The sequence below is a fragment of the Cebus imitator genome, unplaced genomic scaffold, assembly GCF_001604975.1.
Source record: "Cebus imitator isolate Cc_AM_T3 unplaced genomic scaffold, Cebus_imitator-1.0 Scaffold89, whole genome shotgun sequence".
NCBI classification, from domain to species: Eukaryota; Metazoa; Chordata; class Mammalia; order Primates; family Cebidae; genus Cebus; species Cebus imitator.
Genome location: NW_016107404.1, coordinates 1,161,232 through 1,183,888, shown reverse-complemented (window position 1 = coordinate 1,183,888; position 22,657 = coordinate 1,161,232). Strand labels below are relative to the sequence as shown.

Sequence of the window (22,657 nt, the reverse complement as noted above, 5' to 3'; positions counted from 1 at the left end):
TTACTCAGTTGATGCCTGTCGAATTGAGCAGCAGTTTCTCTGGGCCACCGGCCTCCAATTGTCTCTTTCTTTTCCCATAGCAAATTGCAGCATTCAGCTCCCAGAAACTCTTGATTTGTAGCCCCAAGGTTCCTGGCAGGTCTCTCCCGCAGGACCATCGAGCTGCCGTTCCCAGATGGCCAGGCCTGCACAGGCCAGTGCTGGGTCCCAGGGAGATGGAGCGCTTCTGATTCCGCAGACTTCCCTGGCTCCTTTCTCTCCAGCTGCCTTACACTTGTTTTCCTTGGCAGGAGGAAGGCCTCAGTCACCACTTCATCTTCCATTTATAGGCATATATGCATCTTTGTTATTCTTTTCACAAAATGACAGTGTTCTTGGCTCAGAAAAGAAGGAGAGAAAGAAGGTGGAGGACCATGCAAAGCAAAGAAGGCATTTTCTATATAAGACCTCCAGCTTCTTGCAGTACGTGTGTCCATATTGGAGAATGGAGGACATTCTTCCTGCCTCTGCTGGCCTCTCATCTGTGCCTCAGCCCGTCCCGCTAACTTCTCACACTTTGCTGATGGGTTACGATGGGATCCCTGTCATAAGTCCATGTCTACACCGTCCTTCAGTCCTTCATCTGACACCGGAATACTCTGAGGTCCAGAGTTAAGCTTTGTGAGCTCAAATGTGTTGTTTTTGTTGGAGTTGTTTTGTTGGTTTTTAAAAATTTTACTTATTTATTTATTTTGGAGACAGGGCCTCTCACTCAGTCACCTGGGCTGGAGTGCAGTGGCAGGATCTTGGCTCACTGCAACCTCAACTTCCCAAGCTCAAGGATCCTCTCACCTCAGCCTCTCAAGTAGCTGGGACTGTAGGCACACACCACCATGCCTGGCTAATTTTAATTTTTTTTGTAGAGATAGGGGGTCTCATTATGTCTGGCCTTGAATTCTTGGGCTCAAACGATGCTCCTGCCTCAGCCTTCTAAAGTGCTGGGCTTACAGGTGTGAGCCACCACACTCGGCTGAGAGCTCTAATTTGTCCCTTGGTCAAGATATACATGAATGCAAAAAGGAAGAATAACAACAGCAAACGTTTATGTAGTGCTCTCTATACCAGCCAGTGTTTTAAGGAGTCTATAAATTGTAGGTCATGTGATCCTCACAGTAACCCTGTGAAGTTGTACTGTTATTATCCCCATTTTACAGATGCAGAAACTGTAGTCAGTGGCGAAGCTGTGATCTGAGTCCAGGAAGGCTTGCTTCAGAGTCTGCATCCCTGACCTCTGGCCATGCTGCCTTAATTGCTCATCAAATTGAGATGCTTACTAACCTAGCAGGGTCACTTAGTCCTTCTTATATACACAAAGGTGCTGAAATGACAGTGTGCCTGAGGGGTGTAGGCAAGGGCCTGCACAGGTTTGAATTAATTCTTGACACAGGTCATTCAATTTGGTTCATATTGTGACTTTCCCACACATTTATGATTCTGAGTTTAGCATTTTGTGTCTATGTGGAAGGATAGATCAACAAAGCGATTTATTGGTGTATCCAAGAGCAATCTGCTTCTTTTGGCTCCAGTCCACGTCCTGGGAATTCACTAAGTAACCAATGAATTCATTTTCTTCTCTCCTTCCTTCATTCATCAAACTCTGATCTGGTGCCTTGTGTGTGCAAAGCACCATATGGCACAAGGACCTGTGGAGAAAAAGAACACTAAATGACGCTGGGTGCAGTGGCTCATGCCTGTAATCCCAGCACTTTGGGAAACTGAGGTGAGTGGATCACGAGGTCGGGACTTTGAGACCAGCCTGGCTAATATGGTGAAACCCCGTCTCTACTAAAAATACAAAAATTAGCCGGGCATGATGGTGGCATGCACCTGTAGTCTCAGCTGCTCAGGAGGCCGAGGCAGAAGTATCGCTTGAACCCAGGACATGGAGGTTATGGTGAGCCACGATCACGTCACTGCACTCTAGCCTGGGTGACAGAGAATGACCCAATCTCAAAAACAACAACAAAAAAAAACACAAAAAGGAACACTAAATGAAACAGACATCATATCTGCCTTCAGGCTGTGGGTGTGTGTGCACATGCATACACTCACAAGGAAACCTGGGACTCTAACTGTAACTGCCTGCGTATTCTTTCAGGTCATCTTTTAGTATTCTCTGGAGTGCCTTATGTGTCACATTTCACTGGTTTCCTGGAGTCTAGAATGCCCACATACACATGGTTTCATAAGGAAGCCCACTGGATCATAGATGCTCATACAGCCAAGTGGCTCTCCCAGCTGTCCAAACTGGAGAGCATAGTGATGGTAGATTCCTTCCCTGGGCTGTGCATGGCACTCTGTTCAGCTGAGTTAAGGAGCAGATAGGATTAGCTTCCCAGGGCTGCTGTGCAAATTATCACAGACTTGCTCCTGGCTTAAAACAACAGAAATTTATTCTCAGTTCTGAAGGCCAGTGGCCAGTGGTTTGAAATCAAGATGTCAGCAGGGTTGGCTCCTTCTGGAAAACTCTGAGGGCAACTCTCTTCCGTGCCTCTCTCCTAGCTTCTGGGGCTGCTGGGAACCCTTGGCTTGTAGATGAATCATTCCAGTCTGTGCTTCATCTTCACGTGGACTTCTCTCTGTGTTTTAAATCTCTGTCAGCCTTTTTCTCAATGATCAGTCATCGGGTTTAGGGTACACTCTGAATCCTGGAGACATATCATCGTGACCCTGAATTATCTACAAAGATCCTATTTTCAAATAAGGTCACATTCGTAGGTTCTGGGCTTTAGGACATGGGCGTATCATTTTTAGGGCCACTATTCAGCCTACTCCACAGACAGAATCCTTTTCAACCCAGTGTTCCTGACAGACACTACCAGTTTGGCAGGATCATCATAGAAAATAAAATCTATTTGCATCCCTAGGGTAGAACCCATTTATTTCCATGTCCATGTATGTGCACATATGTATAAGAATAAGGAGTCCTCAGTTTTTATTTATTTATTTATTTATTTTTGCCTGGGAGCATGTTCGAAGAGGAATGTAAGAATGTATATTGTATCAGTCAGGTTCCAGAATTCAACTCAAACAGTTCAAATGAAAAAAAAAAAAAAAGAATGAAAAAAACCAACAAAGCACTACTTTCAAAAGTGTGGACAGGTTTAAAGACACCAATAAGAAACACCAAGGCACCTAGGGACCAGCAACAGTGGAAAAGCCACGAACACACTTTGGCCGCAGAGGGGGAGGGGAGGGATCAGTGCTACAAGAATTCCAGTGAGAGGTGGAATTGTAGAGGAGGTGTCGCCTTGGCTTTAGAGGGACAGACACAACTGAAATGTGACCCAAAGTAGGAATGGAGAAAGAAAGACACCCCAAATGTCATTCCTCCCAACTCCTGATCTCCCGCTGATATCTTCTGTTGCCCAAACCCAACCAGAGCCAGTTGGCAAGGGTGCCCTAGTACAGAGTTCATAGAGATAGGTTCTAGGAGCACCCCTGGGCCCAAAAAGAGCAGAGATGGGTCTGCAGTGAGAACCAACCAGCCTAGGGCTGTATGTGGACTCACAGAGCCCAGGGACACATCTGCTTCACATGTAGTCATGGAATCTTGGAAGTGGACCATCGCTTAGAGACGATTTACTATAACATTTCATTTTCCAGATGGGGAATTGGGTTGCAGAGAGGATAAGTGTCTACGTGTGTGCATGGGCACACTTTTCTGGGTGGGGTGTGATGTTCTGTCATCATCCAGAGGTCCAGGAAAGGGTGGGTAGTATGGCTGTTATTGGCTTTAAAACCCTGGGGCTCTGAACTTGAAGAACCTCTTTGTATCTATAGCAGATTCTTGTTGGTTATCTTCCCAGTATCCATTTGTCTTTCTTTTCCCCAAAGGCCTCCAATTTTGTTTGGGAATTCAAGTGGTTTGGGGAAGCTGATTTTGCTGTTGGCTCAGTCGGGGAGCTCAGTCAGATAGCATATCCAGTCTCCAGTAATGATGACCTCTGGATGGCTTAAGCTAAGCCATGTCCCAGTGAACTTGAGGACTTTTGTTGTGAATGCCGGAACAAAGAAGCTCCTGCATTCCTTCTCCATGTGAACGAGGAAGCTCATGACCTTGGGAGCTGCTGGCAGCTATCTGAAGAACAGTAGGGGAACCAGTGTTAAGATGAAGTTGAAGTTAGAACAGAGACAAAGGGAGAGAAAAAACTCTAAGTGAAACTATTGAAGCTGGCATACCTTTCATCTTTTAAAATTAGGTGAGCTAATAAGCCCCTTTTAAAGTTTAAGCTATTGGAGCCAGATGTTTTTTCTCTTTTACATGCTGTCAGAAGAGAGCAGGTAGTTGCATTGCCTCTCTGGCATGCACTCTTCTGAATGTGAATGAATCTCACAGTCTCTTAGATTCCTTTCACAGATACAGGTGTAGTGGAAAATAATTAAAATGCGTTAAAAAAACTAATTCTTTTTCTGTACCTCATTTTCCCCTTCTAGAGAACACAAGGGCCATTATCACAGCTGCTAGGACCTGTTAGTTATTACATTGGGCTGCACGGATGGGTGTTCTCAAGGGAACAGAACCAGAAGGCAATAGAGGGAGAGATTCTGTATTTAAATTTCACTAGCAGCTTTCCTTTGCCATGCTTTCTGTCTTTAAAGGAACAGGCGCTCTCCCCTCATACTGTCCCTTGGAAGTTGAGGGCCCTCTCAGGAAGGATTGGGGGTGTTGAAGTGCAGTGTATGAGGAGAGGTTTGCAGAGTGTGGGTGCAACTGTGTTCGGAGACGTAGAACTATCCCAGGGATTTATCTCTATTTTATAGGAATATAAACTGAGGCTTAGAGCTGGGAACCTGTTCCTCATTACCCAGGCAATCTGGCAGCATTACAGAGATTTGAACTCCAAGGGCTTGCTCCCAAACTAGGTCCCACCCTCCAGATGGCCTCTTTGCCTCCTCCTCAGGCCCGTGAATTGCTTCCCCTGGAACCAGACTGGATGTTCTGGAGAAAGCACCAGGTCAGCATTCTCTGCGGAAGGTATTGGTCTCCGGAGATGTCATCTGCTGAACTTACTGTACTGGGCTGACTCAGGGCCCAGGTGTTGTCTGAAGTCAGGTGACAGGCTTTGAGAACCTCTTGGAGCTTCCTTTGGGGGAACATGGAAGAAGATGTGACATGAGTCTCCTAAAAGTTGAAGAGGGGACTGAGGGTTGAGGGCTGAGGTGTGCAGTTGGCAGCAGCCCGTGAATGTCTGAGTCGAGGAGAAATTCACAGAGTGCTGTAGCATCCCCTCCTTTTGCCTTTAGCTTCAGAAGTTCCAGTAAAGTCCTGGGCTGGGCCATGGGGGCTGGGCCTCTTCCCCTAGGAAGATCTTCTCTTTTTCACTGCGGTATTGAAAAGAGCAGGGATGATAGAGCCCAAGGAGAGGCCGGGGGCCTGGAAGGAAGGAAGGGGAACACAAAAGGGGAGAAAAAGTGTGGGAGAGGACATAGGAAAATATTTAGGATGTTGTGTCAAGAGGGTTATAAAGTCTGAGAGCTGAAAGAGATTTTTAGAGCTATCTCTCACATTCCTCATTGCACAAGAGAGGTGCTGTCTGATTCTCAGAGAGGGAAAAGCACTAGCCTAAAGGTTAATCATAAACTATTGGTGGAGGTGAGACTGGAACCCAGGTCTTTCCACTTCTGGACTGAACTTATTATCTATTGCAGTGCAAGCAAATAACCCCAAAATTAGTGGTTTAAAAACCATAAACACATATTATTTCATAGTTTCTATGGGGTAGAAAAATAAGTGTGTCTTAGCTGGGTCTTCTGACTCACAATCTCGCAGGAAGCTGCACTCAAGGTGTTAGGAGGGGCTATGTGCTCATTTGGAGGCTTAATTTGGAGAGAATCTGCTTCTGAGTCTACTCAGCAAGCTCACTTGTCAGAATGCTCTTCCTTGAGGGCTGTTGGAATGGGTTTTCCGTTCCCCATTGGCCGTTGGCCAGAGGCCACTCTAAGTCCCCTGCTGTGCATCACTCTCCATGTGGCCCTTCACAGTGGGGCAGCTGGCTTCCCTCAGTGCGGTAAGCTAAGCAAGGGATGCAAAGGAGAGTGAGCAAGATTGAAGCCAGTCTTTTTCTAGCCTTACCTTGGATATGACATATCATCACTTTTGCTATATCTCATTCACTGAAGTAAGCCACTCTGTATGGCCCACACTCCTCAACAGCAGAGGCAGGAACCATCTTCCTGGAAGCTGCCACCATACCAAATACTTCCCGCTGTATTAGCTGCCTCCCTGAGCAATCTAGCAGAGAGGGCTGGGTAGGCAGCCCTATGAAGTGTGTGTTCTGTTCTACAGCTATTCTGCCCTGCCTTTCCTTTGGAGAAAACATTCTTCTCCCCAAGGAAGGGAAAGCAAGAATTAGTGGCAGAAAGGTTAATTTAAGCCCACAAAAGAAACAGTCATCGCATTGATTAATAAATACTTAAAATTTCTTTTTTCATCGTTGGTCAATGGTTTGGTGATAAGATAGAGTAGGCAAGGAATTCAATATAGAAACTGAAAGCTAGAGTCTGATTTTCAACCAGGACAAGTCACTCACCCTCATGAAGCCTCAATCTGTTAATCTAGTCACCAAGATGACAGTGTCAACTTCCTACGATTAACTGAATAACAAGTAATACCTTTTGAAGTTAGTTCTTTCATATTGAGTGACTTAGTTGATAAAAACAAGCCTACTGGAATGTCAGATGAGGACGTCCTCTCTTGCACTGCATCCTAAACTTTGAAAGAATGGATATGGTAGCCGGTGGGATAAGGCAGGAAACAGAAGTAAGTGGTAGAACTATGGGGGGAGAACAGCCAAAATTTGGAGTGTTTTCTGATTGTATGGTTGTGTATTGGTTTGCTAGGGCTGACATAACAAAATAAGGTACAAAATTGTGTGTGTGCATGTGTATGTGTGTTTGTAAATGTATGTATACACATACACATATAGACATACCACACACACACTCATCCACTTTATTTTTAAATATAAAAAGTTTTATTTTTTTAAACTTAAGGGGGAATCATACTACATGTACTGTTTTGCTTCTTGTATTTTTTTGCTTTCCTACTAATATGACTTAGAAATCTATCCATATCAGAGCATATGTATGTATGTGCCTATGCACACACACACACACACACACACACACACATCTACTTTTAAACTGCTATAGAACATATGATGGTACAGATGTAATGTAATTGATTTGACTAATCCCTTAGGGTGTACTTCAATGGAGAAGTCCATATTAGACTTTGCAGCAGGCACATTTTTATTAGTTAAATAAGTATGTTAAGAGTCTTGTAAACATTGCATTCTACCATGACTGTTATGGAACACGTTTTGTGCAGAGATGTAACGATTTCTCTAGAATAGATGCTGTCTTAGCTTTTCCTCCTGTAACAAAATATCCGACAGTGGACAATATATAAATAACAGAAATTTATTTCCCACAGCTCTGGAGGATGTGAAGTCCGAGATCAAGGCCCGAGAAGATCTGGTGTCTAGTGAGACCCAGTCCCTTCTTCCAAAACGGTGTCTTGAATGCTGTGTTCTCTGGATGAGATGAACACTGAGTCCTCACACGGGAGAAAGTGGAAGGGCAAAAAGGGACCTATCTAGTTCCCTGCCTTTTATAAGGCACTAATTATATCCTTAAGTGTTGATTACTAATGTTCTAGTCATCTCCCCAAAGCATTGCCTCTTAATACTGTTGCATTGGGGATTGAATGAATTTCAATCTAACATGAATTTTGGAGGAGCCACAAATGTTCAAACCATAGCAGATGCCTGAGGTGAAATTTGAGTCCAGCGTGTTGCTTGTTTGCATTTTTCTTTCTTTCTTTTTTTTTTTTTTTTTTGAGAGAGTCTCACTCTGTCGTCCAGGCTGGAGGGCAGTGGTCGATCTCAGCTCACTGCAACTTCCACCTCCTAGGTTCAAGCGATTCTCAGCTTCTGGAGTAGCTAGGATTATAGGTGCCCATCACCATGCTCTGTTAATTTTCTTGTATTTTTAGAAGAGACAGGATTTCACCATGTTGGCAAGGTTGTTTTCAAACTCCTGACCTCAAGTGATCCACCCGCCTTGGCCTCCCAAAGTGTTACAATTACAGGCGTGATTTGCATTTTGCCTCATTTGCATTTTTAATAGATCAGCTCTTGAACTGTGTTTCTTTTTTTTTTTTTTTTTTTTTTTTAATTTCAACTTCTACATACACACCAAGGTTTCAAAAATCTTAGAGCTGGATTTTCTTCCTGGACACCCCAGACATAACCCTGGGGTTCCTCTCACAGTTTATGGGACTTGTTGTCTGCCTTGTTGAGTTTGTCACAAGAAAAATGTGAGAAACTCAACAAGGTAGGTCATGGTTCCAAGCTCAGACCAGACATTGGAACCATGACTTACCTTGTCACTCATGCTCTAAATCTAAAGTCTTCATGGGTGATAAACCAGCTTCAGGAAATGGCTCTCCATTTTCTGATTGGAGCTCAACATCTTAATACACAGTTTATATTTGGAAGGACGATTTATAGGCACATAGCTGGGTCAACTTAATGCAAAACAGAATAAAAAATGTCAGGCTTATGCATCAGTCTTTGGCTAATTCTTCTACCTCTCTCGGTCCTGAGTTTGGAGGACACCTCTTGCCAACGATGTTCTAGGTGCGGACCTTCTTAAAGTGAGGTCCAGACTTGTCTCCCAGATGCCACTTGGCTACTGCTGGCTGTTTGCTTGTTCTCTCAGTTCCACTAGCAGAATCATCTGCATCGCTGTCTCCCCCAGACCTACCACCCTGGAGCAAGTCCCTCAAGCCCAGCTCAGGTTAGTGTTAGTCTGAGTTTTGAAAGACACCCTATACTTTTGGAAAGTAGGATCGACTTTCCTCCAACAGCCATGCATTTTTCTGGTTTCTACCAGCTCTCTGGGGCAGAATTCAACCTGCTTCAGCTCTGATCAGCTTTCTCAAATGCAACTTTACAGTTATAAGGTGGCTGCATTTGCAATGAGAGCCGCTTTAGACTGCATGAAAAATTTAGCATGCAATTGAGAAGGAATGCATAATTAATAACTTCTTGCATTTAACAAATATTTAATATGTAATTCAGTCGTGGTGGTGGATGATGGGCATACTATGGCCAATGAGAAAGGAACAAACGAAAACCATGATCCCCGCAGCTTCATGGAGCTTACAGTGAGAGAATTACATAGGAACAGAATTGAGAATGTGAAGTGTGATTTTGGAGAGCATAAACATGCATGTGTTAAGATCACAAAGAGGCTCTGACCTGGCCAGTGGAGGGTGGTGATGGGGATATGGCAAGAACTGCTTCCCTAACAGCACCCCTACTGATGGTTTTATTTTCTGAGTTTTTTTTTTTTTTTTTTTCAGAAGTAAGGTTTCCAGGTCTCCCTCTGGTTGAGTGCTCTTTCTACTCCATCATGTGAACTTGGCCCACATATCTTAATCTAAACATAAGAGGCTGGTCTCGAAAAACTTCACAGTCCCTTCTAGCTGCAATGTTCTTCATTCCCGTCCTCCCCCTAAGATGTATGTAGTCGCTGATCAGCAGCATCACCTCCATCTGTCCATCTATTCAACGCTTATTTGTTGAGCAACTATTATGTGCCAGGCACTCTACCAGAGGCTAGAGACAGTAGAGTACAAAGTATCACATCACCTGTCCTCACGGGATGTCCAGGTCAGGAGCAGCAGTTTGGGCTAATGGAACCCTCTTCCACCCTCTGGACAAAAAGTTACATTTAGAATTGAGGTGTTATGAACCAAATTGGGAACTCCTGGTGTATCCCTCAGGACAATATGTTTCATCTTTCAGATACTCAGAACGCCCATGGTAAAACTCATCTCTTTTATGTGGATCTTGATGCCCTGCTCACTTTAGAGGCATATAACTTGACAGGTGAAATTGGTACCCAGGCCACTCATTTTACACAAGCACCAGTGTATGATATAAGGGCCTCTTATACCACAGATATTTATGGAACAGAGATTGTCATCCCGGATGAATGTGAGAAACTATAAATACAGTCTGAGTACAGGGTAGACATTCAATAAACCCTGAGTTAGTGGGGAGGATACTGTCCCAGCCTGAGAGGCCCTGTTGTGAGCCACATGGATGAGACAGAACATCTTCAGAGAAATTATGCTCCATTAGGAACATGAGACCCTAGCAGCTGTAATATCATTGCATCTGTAGAGAGTGAAGACTTCTAGAAAGGCATGCACAGTGAGCCAGGAATTGAGAAATGATAAAGCCTATTCGTTTTTGCCTGGGTTGATTAGCAAGAGATCCTTGGAGCTGGATTTTAACATTTGGGAGGAATTTCAAAGAGAAAGGCGATAGTGAGAAACAAAAGATGTCTCTTTCCAGAAGGGAGCCTCCACTTGGTCTTTGGCCTAGTTCCCTTCCAGCCAAAACATGGAAGATCAAATTGGCCAAGGTGCTTTCTAGTCTCTGGGAGTCTTGGAGTCTCACCCATTTGTTTTCCATCTGCTCAGCAGGGGTGAAAGCTGTCTGTGGTGTGTACTCGGAGATAGAAAAGATGGGCCTAGGAGCATCCTCTGATATCCACAATGTTTTGAGTTCCTATGTTTTTGTTGAGGAAACTGAGGCATGGAAAATGGGCTCCCTTTAAGCACAAAAAGTCCTAACAATGAAATTTACTTATTTAAAATGCAATCTAAAAGAAGAAAGAGGCATCTCCTTTGCCCAAGTCCTTGCTCTTTCTCCACACCTGTCTCCACCTCACGGGGCACCTCCACCCTTGGCCTTGCAACATGCCAGGCTGGGCATCAAGCCAGCCTTTCTTCGATGAAATCGAGGCTGCCAGATCGCCCCGCCCACCACTGTTCTGTTAGCCTGAGGCCTCACCCTCCCCTCCCCAGGGAGACACAAAGGACTTCTGTGACTCAATCAAAAGCTCACAATCCTTCTCTTTCTTTCTAGCAACACAGTGTGAAGCTGCGGGGTGGATCTCTGGGTGGTAACCCTTGCCTGACTTGCTATGCAGTGGTCGGTGTAGAGGTTGCTCCTTCTCTGCTCCTGGGGCAACTCTCTAGACCTACACACTTACTGTTCTCCATGATAGACCCTTTTGTAGAGATTTCAGGGGTCCCTGTTTGGTTCCAGCTAACCTTGAGAAGAGTCAGGGGTGTCTGGGGAGGAACTGATGTTTATAGAGTACCCAGGATGTACCGGGTATTGTGAGAATTGTTTTGCACATTGGTTCCATGTAAATCTACATGCTGATCCTAGAAGGTATTCTTAGCTCAATTTTGCAGAACAAGTGATAGCACTCAGAGAAGCTAGATAACTTGTTCAAGGTTACATAACTGCTAAGTTGTTGTTGTAAGATTCGAGTCTAGAACAGGCTGTTGGGAAAGTCTCAGTTTTTCTGATACGGTTTGTTACTTAGGGTTTGAATCAGGCTGTTGGGTTTTTCTGTTAGTTAGGGTTTGAATCAACTGGCCCTGTCTCTCTCAGGCCAAGAGAGATTAGAAACATCATCTGTCTTCTTCTCCTTGTCTTCTACCCCTAAGCATCCTAGGTCTGCTATCAAAACTCCTGTTCACTTCAGACAATGTTGTAGTCTGGTTTTGCAGGTAGAGAGATGGGTCGGGGACAGCATTTGTGGTGGTCGGGAGGGCAATAGAGCACAGATTTCCAGTTTTGCCTCTGTCACTAGCCAAGCCATCCTGAGTGCGTCTTTCCTGATCTCCAGGCCTCATTTCCTCTGCCTGTAAAACACAGATGCGTAGCTCAGTGGTTAAGCATGCAAAAGCAGACCGGCTCTACCCGACTTCTGCTACTCACTAGCCTGTGACCTTGGACACATTTTTCATCCCTAAAATAGAGATCATCATAATATCCACTTCATGGGACCGCGATGTGAGTTAAAGAAGTTAATACTCATAACGCTCTCAGGAGAGTATCTGGTATAGTTGTTTTACGAGTAATGCTGTCATTCTTCTCCCTAAATGTAAAATCAATGAAATTCTAGTATTTTCAAATAAACATATGGGAAATAACATAGAATTTAAAGCTGAGTGCCACTCCCTTGATATTTGCTTCTCTACTTTTTGCTGTGTGTGTGTGTTTGTGTGTGTGTAGGCGTGTGTGTGTATGTGTGTGTGTGTGTGTGAGCTAGCAGGCAGAGGTGTGAGTAGACCGTGGTGAAAATTAGATGTCAAGTTATCCTTTCCTCCATGTGTGTGACATATCAAACCTCCTGATACATCCAAAAGAATCAATTTTCTGTTTTAATTATATATGCTTATAAACCAACTTTGAGCCCTTTCATAAGGAGCTAAGTGTTGTCTGGGTAGAAAAGACACAGATATATAGCAGTCAGAAATTTTGCCTCCAGACATCCCGATAAGGTGATCATTGAGGCCCATCAGAGGCAACAAGGATGAACATGAGAACGAGAACATCAACAGTGCTTCAGCGATCGCTTCCTATACCTCTGGACCCGAAGGATTAAACTAAGGAGGATACAGAGAGAGAGGAAAGGTGTGGGTGGATAATGGGCTCTATCTAGCACAGGGCCTGGCTAGTTGGCACTGCTCTAAGCACGAAGAGCAGAAAGAGTGAGGAATGAAGAGTTAAAACCCAGGGCAGCCTAGGCCAACTCTATCCAAATACGGAAATATATATAATGCAAGTCATGTTTGTAATTTCAGTTTTTCTAGCAGCCACATTTTTTTTTTTTTTTGAGACAGAGTTTCGCTCTTGTTACCCAGGCTGGAGGGCAATGGCGCGATCTCGGCTCACCGCAACCTCCGCCTCCTGGGTTCAGGCAATTCTCCTGCCTCAGCCTCCTGAGTAGCTGGGATTACAGGCACGCGCCTCCATGCCCAGCTAATTTTTTGTATTTTTAGTAGAGACGGGGTTTCACCATGTTGACCAGGATGGTCTCGATCTCTTGACCTCGTGATCCACCCACCTTGGCCTCCCAAAGTGCTGGGATTACAGGCGTGATAGCAGCCACATTTTAAAAAGCAAAGAAGAAACATGTAAATATTCACTTTTATTATTTGATTTAACTTAATATAGTTAAAATATTATTTTAACATGTAATCAATGCAAAAAATTATTAATGAGATATTTTATACTCTTTTTCTCGCACGGTGGCTTTGGTAGCTGATGTGTATGTTATAGGAACACCCGCCATTCAAACACGTCCTCTTTCCAGTGCTTGGTAGCTCCTGCGGCCAGTGGATCCCTGGTTGGAGAGTCACAGACCTCAACCCCAAGGAGTTTCTGTCTGCAGAATCAGCCAGAGCTCGTCTTGCTTCCTGGCTGTTTGAAGTGGAAGGAGAAGAGGAGGGTACTATTCTTGCCAAGGGTTAGGCAGGGACAGATGGTGTGCTCTGAGGCCACGGTCCCCTCCAACCACCACACCTTTGTGTCACTGTACGCTTGGCTTTCAAAGACATCACAGCCTTTATCTTGGACTCTTTGAGAGAGTCTATGATTCCCAGGCACATTTCCTTTTGCTGTGGCATGAATATAAAACGTGCACACTAGCAAATGAGTCTGGCCATCCTTCCAGCAGGTAGCCCTGCAGTGCCGGTGTTCTGTGACTCCCTCCTTCCTACCCCATTTGCTGTTACCCTCCTGATGCGATCAAACTTTCTAGGTGGGGAAAATAACGGAGTTGAGAATGAAGTCACCTTCTGGTTCTGGTGGTGAAGAGTAAAATGTACATTATTTATTCTAGACAAATTCTTTGTGCAAAGATAGCCATTTTACAGAAAAAAACTGCATGTTATAAGTGTGTTCACAGATTTAGGGGTTCAAGAAAGTGGCTGTTGTGTGCTGTTTTTATGCTATACCACTGGTACCCTGGAATTCTTTGCATTGCAGGGAAGTAGCTTCTTGTACCTGTAGAGGATATCATCGTATAAGGCTGATCAGCATGGATATTCCCACCTTTGGTATCAGTCTCTCAAATTTCCTTTCAGGACCAGCCCTTGCTGTCCCCACGGCAAAACAAGCTTAGGCATCATTTTCTCTCTCCTGGGACTCTGAATTTTTAGCATGAGTGATGTAAGAACGAGAAACAATCAGTCATTTCAATCAAAGGTTGCCCTTGAGGCCCCATCTGATGCCTGCCTGACTCCCACTGTGAGGCCCAGTTGTTCAGCTTTTCCTCCTATTCCCTGAGCTCTTATACATTCTTCTAGTAGATTTCATCCTCTCCCCACCTCACCCCACTTCTAAGAAGCTGGAATCTGTTTCTGCTGATCTCAACCAAATGCAAATGAATGTACATTTCAAGCAGCAGATGGGGGGTGATATGGCTCGTGATCTGCAGCGTAGGGGAAGAAATACAATTAAAAAAAAAAGGAAAGCTTTGGTCAAAACGGAAATCCAGGCCGGGTGTGGTGGCTCACGCCTGTAATCCCAGCAATTTGGGAAGCCCAGTTGAGTAGATCACCTGAGGTCAGGAGTTCGAGACCAGCCTGGCTAACATGGTGAAACATTGCCTCAACTAAAAATACAAAAATTAGCTGCAGTTGATCACACACACCTGTAATCCCAGCTACTTGGGAGGCTGAGACATGAGAATTACTTGAACCCGGGAGGTGGAGGTTGCAGTGAGCCAAGATCACAGCACCACTGCACTCCAGCCTGGGCAACAGAGTGAGGTTCCATCTCAAAACAAACAAACAAACAAACAAACAACCCAGAGATCCTCTTTCAAGAGTCCAATGGTGGCCATGGGGGGAGAAGCCTGACTGTTTGCAGAGCACTTTCTTATTTCTTCTTTCATTTTTTCTTCTGCTGTCCCTGCGAAGTAAGATCAGATTCAGATGGGGTAATGAATGGCCATGGAAGTTTGGAGGGAGCTGGGTTAGGGCCTGTGCCGTAGGCTTCCAATTGAGTATTCTTACGTGCTTGCTACCCACGCTGGTCTTTGGACCAGCAGCATCAGCCCTAGCTGGGAGCTTCTCAGAAGTGCAGAATCTTAGGCCTACCCTGGACCTACAGTCTGCATCTTATCAGGATCACCTGGCGGTTCTCTGCACATACAGTTGCAGAAGTATTATTGTATAGCTGGTGTAGCATTTTCCTTCTGTGTTCCTAAAGGGAACAGTACTTCAACAAATAAAGATCCAGTTTCTAGGTCCGTTGAAGACTGTATCCTTCCTTCAACTTTTAGGAAAGTTTTTATTCTAAAGCATTTTTGGGGATGATCCCTGCTCATTGTGAAATTCAAGCTCTTTACATCTTTTTGTTAAAACCACCTGTGTGTTAGACCCGGGGACTTCATAGCTAATTAATTTTAAAGATATTTGCCAATGCTAATGGAAAAAAGTAAGTATGATGCTAATTGATGAGTTTATTCATCCATTCTTGGTACTTTTCACCAAGCTTCATACTCGGATTTTATTTTTTACAGTATTTTAAGAGGTGGACTCATTGATCTGTTTTCCAAGATTCCATGGCTGTTTGTGTGTCCTGATGTGACTGTGATGCCCTCTTGTGAATGCCTTGCCTCCTGCTCCCAGGAGTCTATAGTCTAGGTTAGAGGGATAAGATCATCCACAACTCCTAATTTTTTTTTTCTTTTTTTTTGAGATGGAGTCTCGCTCTGTTGCCAGGCTGGAGCACAATGGTGTAATATTGGCTCACTGCAAACCCTGCCTGCCGGATTCAAGCGATTCTCCTGCCTCAGCCTCCCAGGTAGCTGGGATTACAGGTGTGCGCCACCACACCCAGCTAATATTTGTACTTTTAGTAGAGACGGGTTTCAATATGTTGACAAGGTTGGTCTCAATCCATTGACCTTGTGATCCACCTGCTTATTTCTCCCAAAGTGCTGGGATTACAGGTGTGAGCCACCACACCCGGCCCCTACTCCTCAATTTTGTAGGAGAGGAAAGCAAGCCCCAGGGAGATGCAGGTACTCTCTGATCTCAGGATCTGGCCTAGGCAAAAAGGTCAGGAGAGGTAGAGGTGCTAGGTCACAATGGGAGCCTGGGGCTCGCTCTCTGCAGAGCAGGCAGTCACTGCCAGGGACTTCTGTCCTCAAGTGTGGGGCCTGCCTCCTCGGGTGTGGCATCCTGAGACTAAGGTCTGGGAAGCAGTCATGACTCGGCATCACATAGGCACAAAAAATGATACCTAAAAGACCAGTCCAAAAGCGAGGGGTCATGCAATATACCCAGGGCCTATAATTTACAGCTTTTCAGATTCTTACAAGCCATCTGAGAGGTAGATTTTATGACTGCATTTTATAGATAAGGAAGATGAAGCTCATGGAGTTATAAAATTCACCTAAGATCACACAGCTAGGGAGTGGGGATTCAGACTCAGGGTCCACTCACCTCAGTGCCTTTCTGCTTCATCCTGTGTCATGCTGCCTCACTCTCTGCTGCCGGAGGTCAGGCTTGGTTATGGCAATGATAAAGCTGGGCCATTGAAAGACATGAAATTGGCCTCAGTGGCAGGAGAAGAGATGCGCAAAGCTTAGAATGAAGCAGGACTGATAAGTCAGTCAAGGTCAGAGAGTAAGAGGAGTTGGCCCAGAAGGAATCAGGCCCCTGGGTTTTGATTCTCAACTCTCTTATATCATGATGCGAACCACTTCCAGAACACTGAGCTCCTGAATGGCTGCAGGGCTGTGCTGCCGGAGAAAGCTCACATTTGGAGTGCTATGGGAGGGGTCAGGGAAAGAACGGAGAGAGGCTTGGTGGGGCCAGACAGGAGGAGAGGCAGGCTTTGTTGAAATAGCTGGCTTCCTCACGTACAACCTGGTGAGGCGGATCAACCTGGAACCAAGACCCATTGCTCCTAGAAATCAGGGATTAAGACCCTTTCCGGTTTGGGTTCTTCTCCTAGGATAGGCCTGGAAGTGAGTGCTCGGATTGCAAAGCCAGAAAGTGAGAGTTTTCAGGCTGCTGCTGCTGTTCTCTGGTTTCAAAGGACAGAGCCTTTGGGTGACCCCAACAGCCAAGCCCTGGGTCATGTTTTGCACCAGCTACCCCCAGAGCACAAAGTCCCCTCCCCGCTACCATTTCTGGGCCTTCACCTCCTTAACGTAGCCCTGAGCGTTTCTCCAAAACTTTCTGTTTGCCTGCAGCTGCACAGATGCAGGTCCCACCCAAGGGTCATCTGGAGGAGGCTGGGTGAAAGGTACGAGTTGGCTGTGCTCTCCATAGCTCCTTGGGGTTTTCTCCACCCACGCATGGGTCCCCTGGGCTTCACCACTCCCATCGGGCTCTGAGGCCAGGGGAGCAGAGGCCCAGTATCCAAGTCAGCTCACATGAAGGTCAAGACGACCCAAAAGGGCTTGTGGCCAAGATCCTTAATTTTTTTTTTTTTTTAAATTTTTCAGTTTTCCAAAAGTCCAAACAAATGATGACTTTAGGACATAGCGTTCTAGAGAAGACTGGGGAGGGAAACTAAGTCCTCCTTGGTTGGGGAGATGGAGAAAAAGCACAAGGAGAAAAAAGGGGGTGAGGCCTTTGGGTTTTCCGAAAGAGTGTCCTCATGGTCAAAGACCCCTACACATGCCTTGCAGGTGCTGAGGGCTACAGGAGCTGTAAACAGAGGGACAGAATGAATATTCCTGAGGTACAGAGACTAAGTCAATGTCAGTGTTGAAAAATTTCCAATATGTGGGTCTGGAAAATGTTCCTAGTGCAAAACAGTTTTCCGGGAGGCTACCATTCCTTCACAGCTTATCTAAGAGGCCAGAGGCTGAAGTCACCAGGCGGGGATCTGCCTGCTGTGAGTAGCCTTGGGCTGATCACCACATGCCTGTCCTAATGATTAATTCGATTGCTTTAGTGTTTAGAGTATTGTGAAGATATAACCCTCATTAGAACATCGAATTGTATTGGTTTGGGGATAATACTCTCATGCAAATAACATGAAAACAAGCTTTTGAAAGTAATCGTTCAGGTAACTGTTCTGAGTCTCTCTTCTCACTCTCTCTACAATTTGCTCCTGAAGGGATTTTGGTCCATGAAAATGTAAGGGAGGAGATAAGCAGGATGATAAAATAGCAAACTTCTAAGGAGTCCAAGGAAAGAAGAAATTTTGTCTACAAAGTTGTGTCAGCTATCACTGTTGGATTTTTAGAGCTTTTATCCAACATTCTCTGCCCTTTGATGTCCCAGGGGGCTGGCCCTTATGCTCTGTGTCACCTGGGGTCTCTTGTCTGCTGGCTTCTAACTGAGTTTGGCCAATGAGCGCAGCAGCAGGAGATTAGAGAAATGTCTAAATGTTTCTTTCCTGTGTCTGAGCCTGACAACAGCTGTGATCCTCCTAGTATAGATTTTACCAGGAGGTCCATTCACAACCATCCCTCCCCAAACACAGCTTTGGCTGTCAATGGGCTCCTGGAGTGCTATTTTGCCCCTTTGCCTTCTCATTCCTAAGGGCCTGAAGACCTCGTTGCCAGGCTCCAGGTATCTCTTCTCTGTAAATAATCTTTTTGATAACGTCTTCATTTGGACCATCTGCAGGCATCTGTAGTTCCCTAGTCATAACAAGTTTCCTGAGGGAAGTAAATGTTGCACACTCAGCATCACTGTATTCTGGTATGTTCCTGACTGTTGACTTTGCCCTGTGGGAGAGGTCATCTGTGCAAATTGGCGATCCATAAGAAGTGAGCTGTTCACAAGAGTATTTGAAGATTCATGATGCGCAGTAACAGCAGGAAGTGGCAAGGCAGCAAGCTTGGAAGAGGCAAAAGGGAAAGATCGGGACCAGAGGCTGAGAAATGATACAGATCATCCAGAGAGCAATTGTAACAGCTGCTCAGATTGCGGGTGTGTGGTCCACCAAGCAATCTCCAGCTGATGCTCCCTTCTGCATCTGCCTCAGCAGTAAGAAATGCCATTTCTTGGTGGGGTATAATGGCCTGGCCATTTTGGCCCCATGTTAGATACCCTAACTGGGTACACTGCCTGATGGTGTGTTCAGTTCCTTTCTCCGTACAACCCTGCAGCCTCCCTCTTCAAGGACTGACCTCCAATAAACATCTTGCATTCAAACTCCATCTCGATCTCTGCTCCCTGAGAACCCAATCTATGAGGCTAAGTTTAGCAAGAGCCGTGAAAGCACATTACAATTATTAAACATTATTTTTTGGATTTATTTTATGGATTTCCTGTGTTGCAAGGATCATTCATATTTTATACAGAAGCAGAGGAATTCCCGGGGGCAGGAGAGCAGGGTGAGAGCCATGGCTGATGAGTTCTTTTAGAGCTTCTGAGGAGGGATTCTGGATCAGAAACGTGTGCAGACTTCTAAGAAGTTAGAGCTTTGTTCAGTGACACTACAGATGTTTGAGTTTGGTTAGGGACTAATCTGAGACTAATCTGAGTTTGGTTAGAGAAGCAGAGACAAACAGATGTCATATTTAGGAGGTAAAATGGATGATGAGGGTATGAAGCATTTTCCCTATCACTATTTGACGAAAAGGGAAATTGACAGTGGGAAACACAAGCTCTTTGTTGAAATACCTGTGTGCCTGATGATAAGGAGAGATGTTTATTACATGAACTTGAGAGATGTTTATCACATGAACTTGAAAACAGCTCTGAATCAGTCTGTGCATTCTTAGAGTTATGGAAGAGTGAGGACTTGAAAATTTTTACCCCAACAGTTGAAATGACTTGTTGGGAACACCCCTTGCCACCCCTTAATAGTCTGTTCATCCCAATACCCACACATTTGCATGAGGCTCAGACTCTTTCCTCTGCTCCTGGTCCTGTACCTCACACGCCCCACTGCTGGAAACTTCATGTCTAACCTCATGCCCCCTCATTCCTTCCTGCTTATACCCTTTCCTGGTTACTTCCCCAGAAACCATGTGGGTGACTTGTTCTTGAGTTTAAATATGAGTCTCAATTCCACCCTGGAGTTACCTCTGAGGCAACAGGAAACACTTAAGAAAAATCTGAGTGGGAGAGGTGGTGTCATATCCTTGACCAGAGACATCATAAATCAAGTCAAGGACAAGGTAAAGTTAGGGCTTACCTCTGTCAAATGACCAATGAGGCTTACTCAGGTTGGGACAATTCCTACTTCCAGGTTTATGACATATGATGACAGTCATGCTACCAGCTGATATCCCAGTCTTCAGTCTTTCCCACCTCAAGCCCCACCTCAAGCCCATCATAGCTACAAAATAACCTAAAGAAACCCAAACCCTCATCACTTCCACCTTACAATAGCCATGTTGGTGTCCAGGTGTTCCCATCCCTTATCCTGCCCATATGATCAATAAATTAAGAGATCATCCAAGTAGTCTCCATCTCCGGGCCAAGTCTTTAGCTCAACTCTATAAATCTATAAGCTCTGACAAAAACAGCTTACATCCTTTGGTTTATGCTTTTTATCTTCCATGTTGGGGAGGGAGACAGCACATTGGGATGAAGACAAATATGGTCATGGTGTGTGGCCAGAGTAGGACCACCATGGGAGGGAATTGGAAGACAAATTACTTTTGATTTTTTCCAAGTCACATTTAATGGTTTCATACTGGCCAATTCTTCCCCAAACCCACCTAGCTCAGGAACCCAAATATTTCCAACCAAAAGATCAAAGGAAACATTTCTGCTTTCAAAATTTTATTAAGATGTTGGGGAGAAACAGCCAACATATACATTCCTCATTTTGTCACAACTGGCATTTGATCCACATTCCATAGGCTGCCCTCTGGCTTTGATCTAACGTCAGGTCTCCTGGCAGTCCCCCTTCTGCTGTTCTTGTTGCTGCCTGGTGCTGTGTGAAGTGCACCAGGGCAGAGCCCGCTGGGGGCTCATAGGTGGGAACGGTAATTGCGATTGGCTGTGGGGAAGGACAGGTTTGCAACAGGGACACAAATTAGAACATTCCCATCAATACTCTTAATGCCCACATCTGCATTTAGTTATTGGAAATAATCTCGGGTGGATATTTCAGGGTCCTGTGAGGGCTGCCTCCAAGAGGGAGGGCCTGGCAGCAATGTGTGCCTAAGTCTGACAGTCTCCCCCACCTTCCCTCACTCACCATCATCGCCCCGTTTCCTACTTTTCAGGCTGCCCCTCCGGTATTTTCTTTTGCTGCCACCTCTCTTGACTCCCTTGTGAGGAGATCGGCTCTTGCTCCTCCTCATGCCATGACTCTTTAATTTGCGGCTGGTCGACATGGTAAGTTCTGCCAAAATGAGGGGCTTTGCAAGGCCCGTGGGCCAGAAGTCTGGGTATTTAAGGCCTTGGCCATTGTTACAGGGAAGGGGTGTGGCTCAGCAGGTGGGAGGGGCTCTATTGTGCTGTCACTCACCTTTGCTGCCCTTTGGTCATATATGTGAAATAAAGCTCAAGAGCTGCCCCCCGTTTTGAGGTCCTTTATGTGTTAAGTGAGGCTTTCCAGAGAGGTGTTATTGAGCAACTGAATCCCAGCCCCATGCCAGGCATTGGAGGAATACAAGAGACCATTCAAATATGCTTCTCCTGGCTCTAGGAAATGTAACAGTCATTGAGTGTGTGTATATGCATGACTATTTAAGTTTCTCACAGCATCTGGAGATGACACATGTATTTCTGTAAGGACTTGACTCTAGAGAACCCAATTCAATATGATCAAAATAGAAATATTCCTTCTTTCTTATCTAATGATTTCTCAGTCTTGGCACTGTTGACACAATGGGCAGGGTAACTTTTGGTGGGCTGTCTTGGGCATCCTAGGAAGTTTGGCAACATCCCTGGCCTCTACCCACTGGACACCAATGAAGCCTGGCAGCTATGACAACTCAAAATATTTCCAAACATTGCCACCTGTTTCTTTGGGAGGCTGGGGAAGTGAGGGGCAAAATGACTCTTCTTGAGAACAATTAACCTAATTTTTAAAAATTCAGTCACAGATGTTGATTACATAGCATGTGCCTTACATTTAGGTGGTAGAAAATTAGTGGAAGATAAAAACATGTAGATGCTGTGCTCATGGAACTCCCAGCCCACTGGGGAGAAAGCCATTCATCAGGTGTGTACATAAATCAGTGAATAAGTACTTGGAAAATCATTTTGGCTGGAGAAGGGCAGAGGGAAACTCCTTACATGGTACAGGATGAGGCTGGAGAGGGAGGAAGAGATCAAACCATGATCAAGTATTTGGGAAGCCTTTAAAAATGTTAAGAGGATGGCATGTGAGATTAGATGGCGCCAAGTGGGTGATGTATTGACTGGAAGAGCAGTGTAAAGGGAGATGCCCCTGTCAACATTGAGGGTTCAGTAGAGAGAAAGATTTGATGATAGCTCAGACCTGTCCAAGAAGGGTGTTGATTAAGCTATTAAGTGGACAAGAGACGGAGGCTTGGTGTTGGATTGGATTCGGGAGGTGAAAGCAGGTGTTGTCAAGGGTGTGGCTTTTGTTTCTGTATAATGCAGTTACCTGGATGCTGGTCCATTCACAGGGATAAAGGTCAGGCATGGGGAGGGTGATGATGATGCACTTGGTATAAGACATACTGGGTTCAAAGTGCCTTTGACACTTACAAATAGATATATTGAATGGTTATTGGGTGTATAAGTCATCCAGCCTCTTATTTATTCTCCATTATACCTCATTATACGTCGTAGTAAATGGTTTTGAACAGATTTCTTTCTTTTTTT

At 45.0% G+C, this 22,657-nt stretch overlaps 1 protein-coding gene and 1 long non-coding RNA gene across 2 annotated transcripts in view; one reads left to right on the top strand and one right to left on the bottom strand.

Moving 5' to 3' along the window:
• The window catches only part of LOC108308901, an 84,628-nt gene that overhangs the window by 9,702 nt on the left and 52,269 nt on the right, over positions 1 to 22,657 (top strand). The gene's annotated exons all lie outside the window — the stretch shown is intronic.
• Positions 20,619 to 21,219, bottom strand: TNP1 (transition protein 1). The gene is made up of 2 exons (XM_017534937.2): positions 21,057 to 21,219; positions 20,619 to 20,855 (listed from the first exon to the last, which is right to left on the bottom strand). Exons 1-2 carry the CDS (start codon positions 21,193 to 21,195, stop codon positions 20,827 to 20,829), a joined length of 168 nt encoding a protein of 55 aa, XP_017390426.1. The 5' UTR covers positions 21,196 to 21,219; the 3' UTR covers positions 20,619 to 20,826.

Excerpts from the sequence above, each read along its gene's own strand:
- TNP1 (XM_017534937.2), bottom strand. The coding sequence starts at position 21,195 with ATGTCGACCAGCCGCAAATTAAAGAGTCATGGCATGAGGAGGAGCAAG. Across the intron at positions 20,856-21,056 it reads TAGGAAACGGGGCGATGATG|CCAATCGCAATTACCGTTCC; the intron begins GTGAGTGAGGGA and ends CCTTCCCCACAG.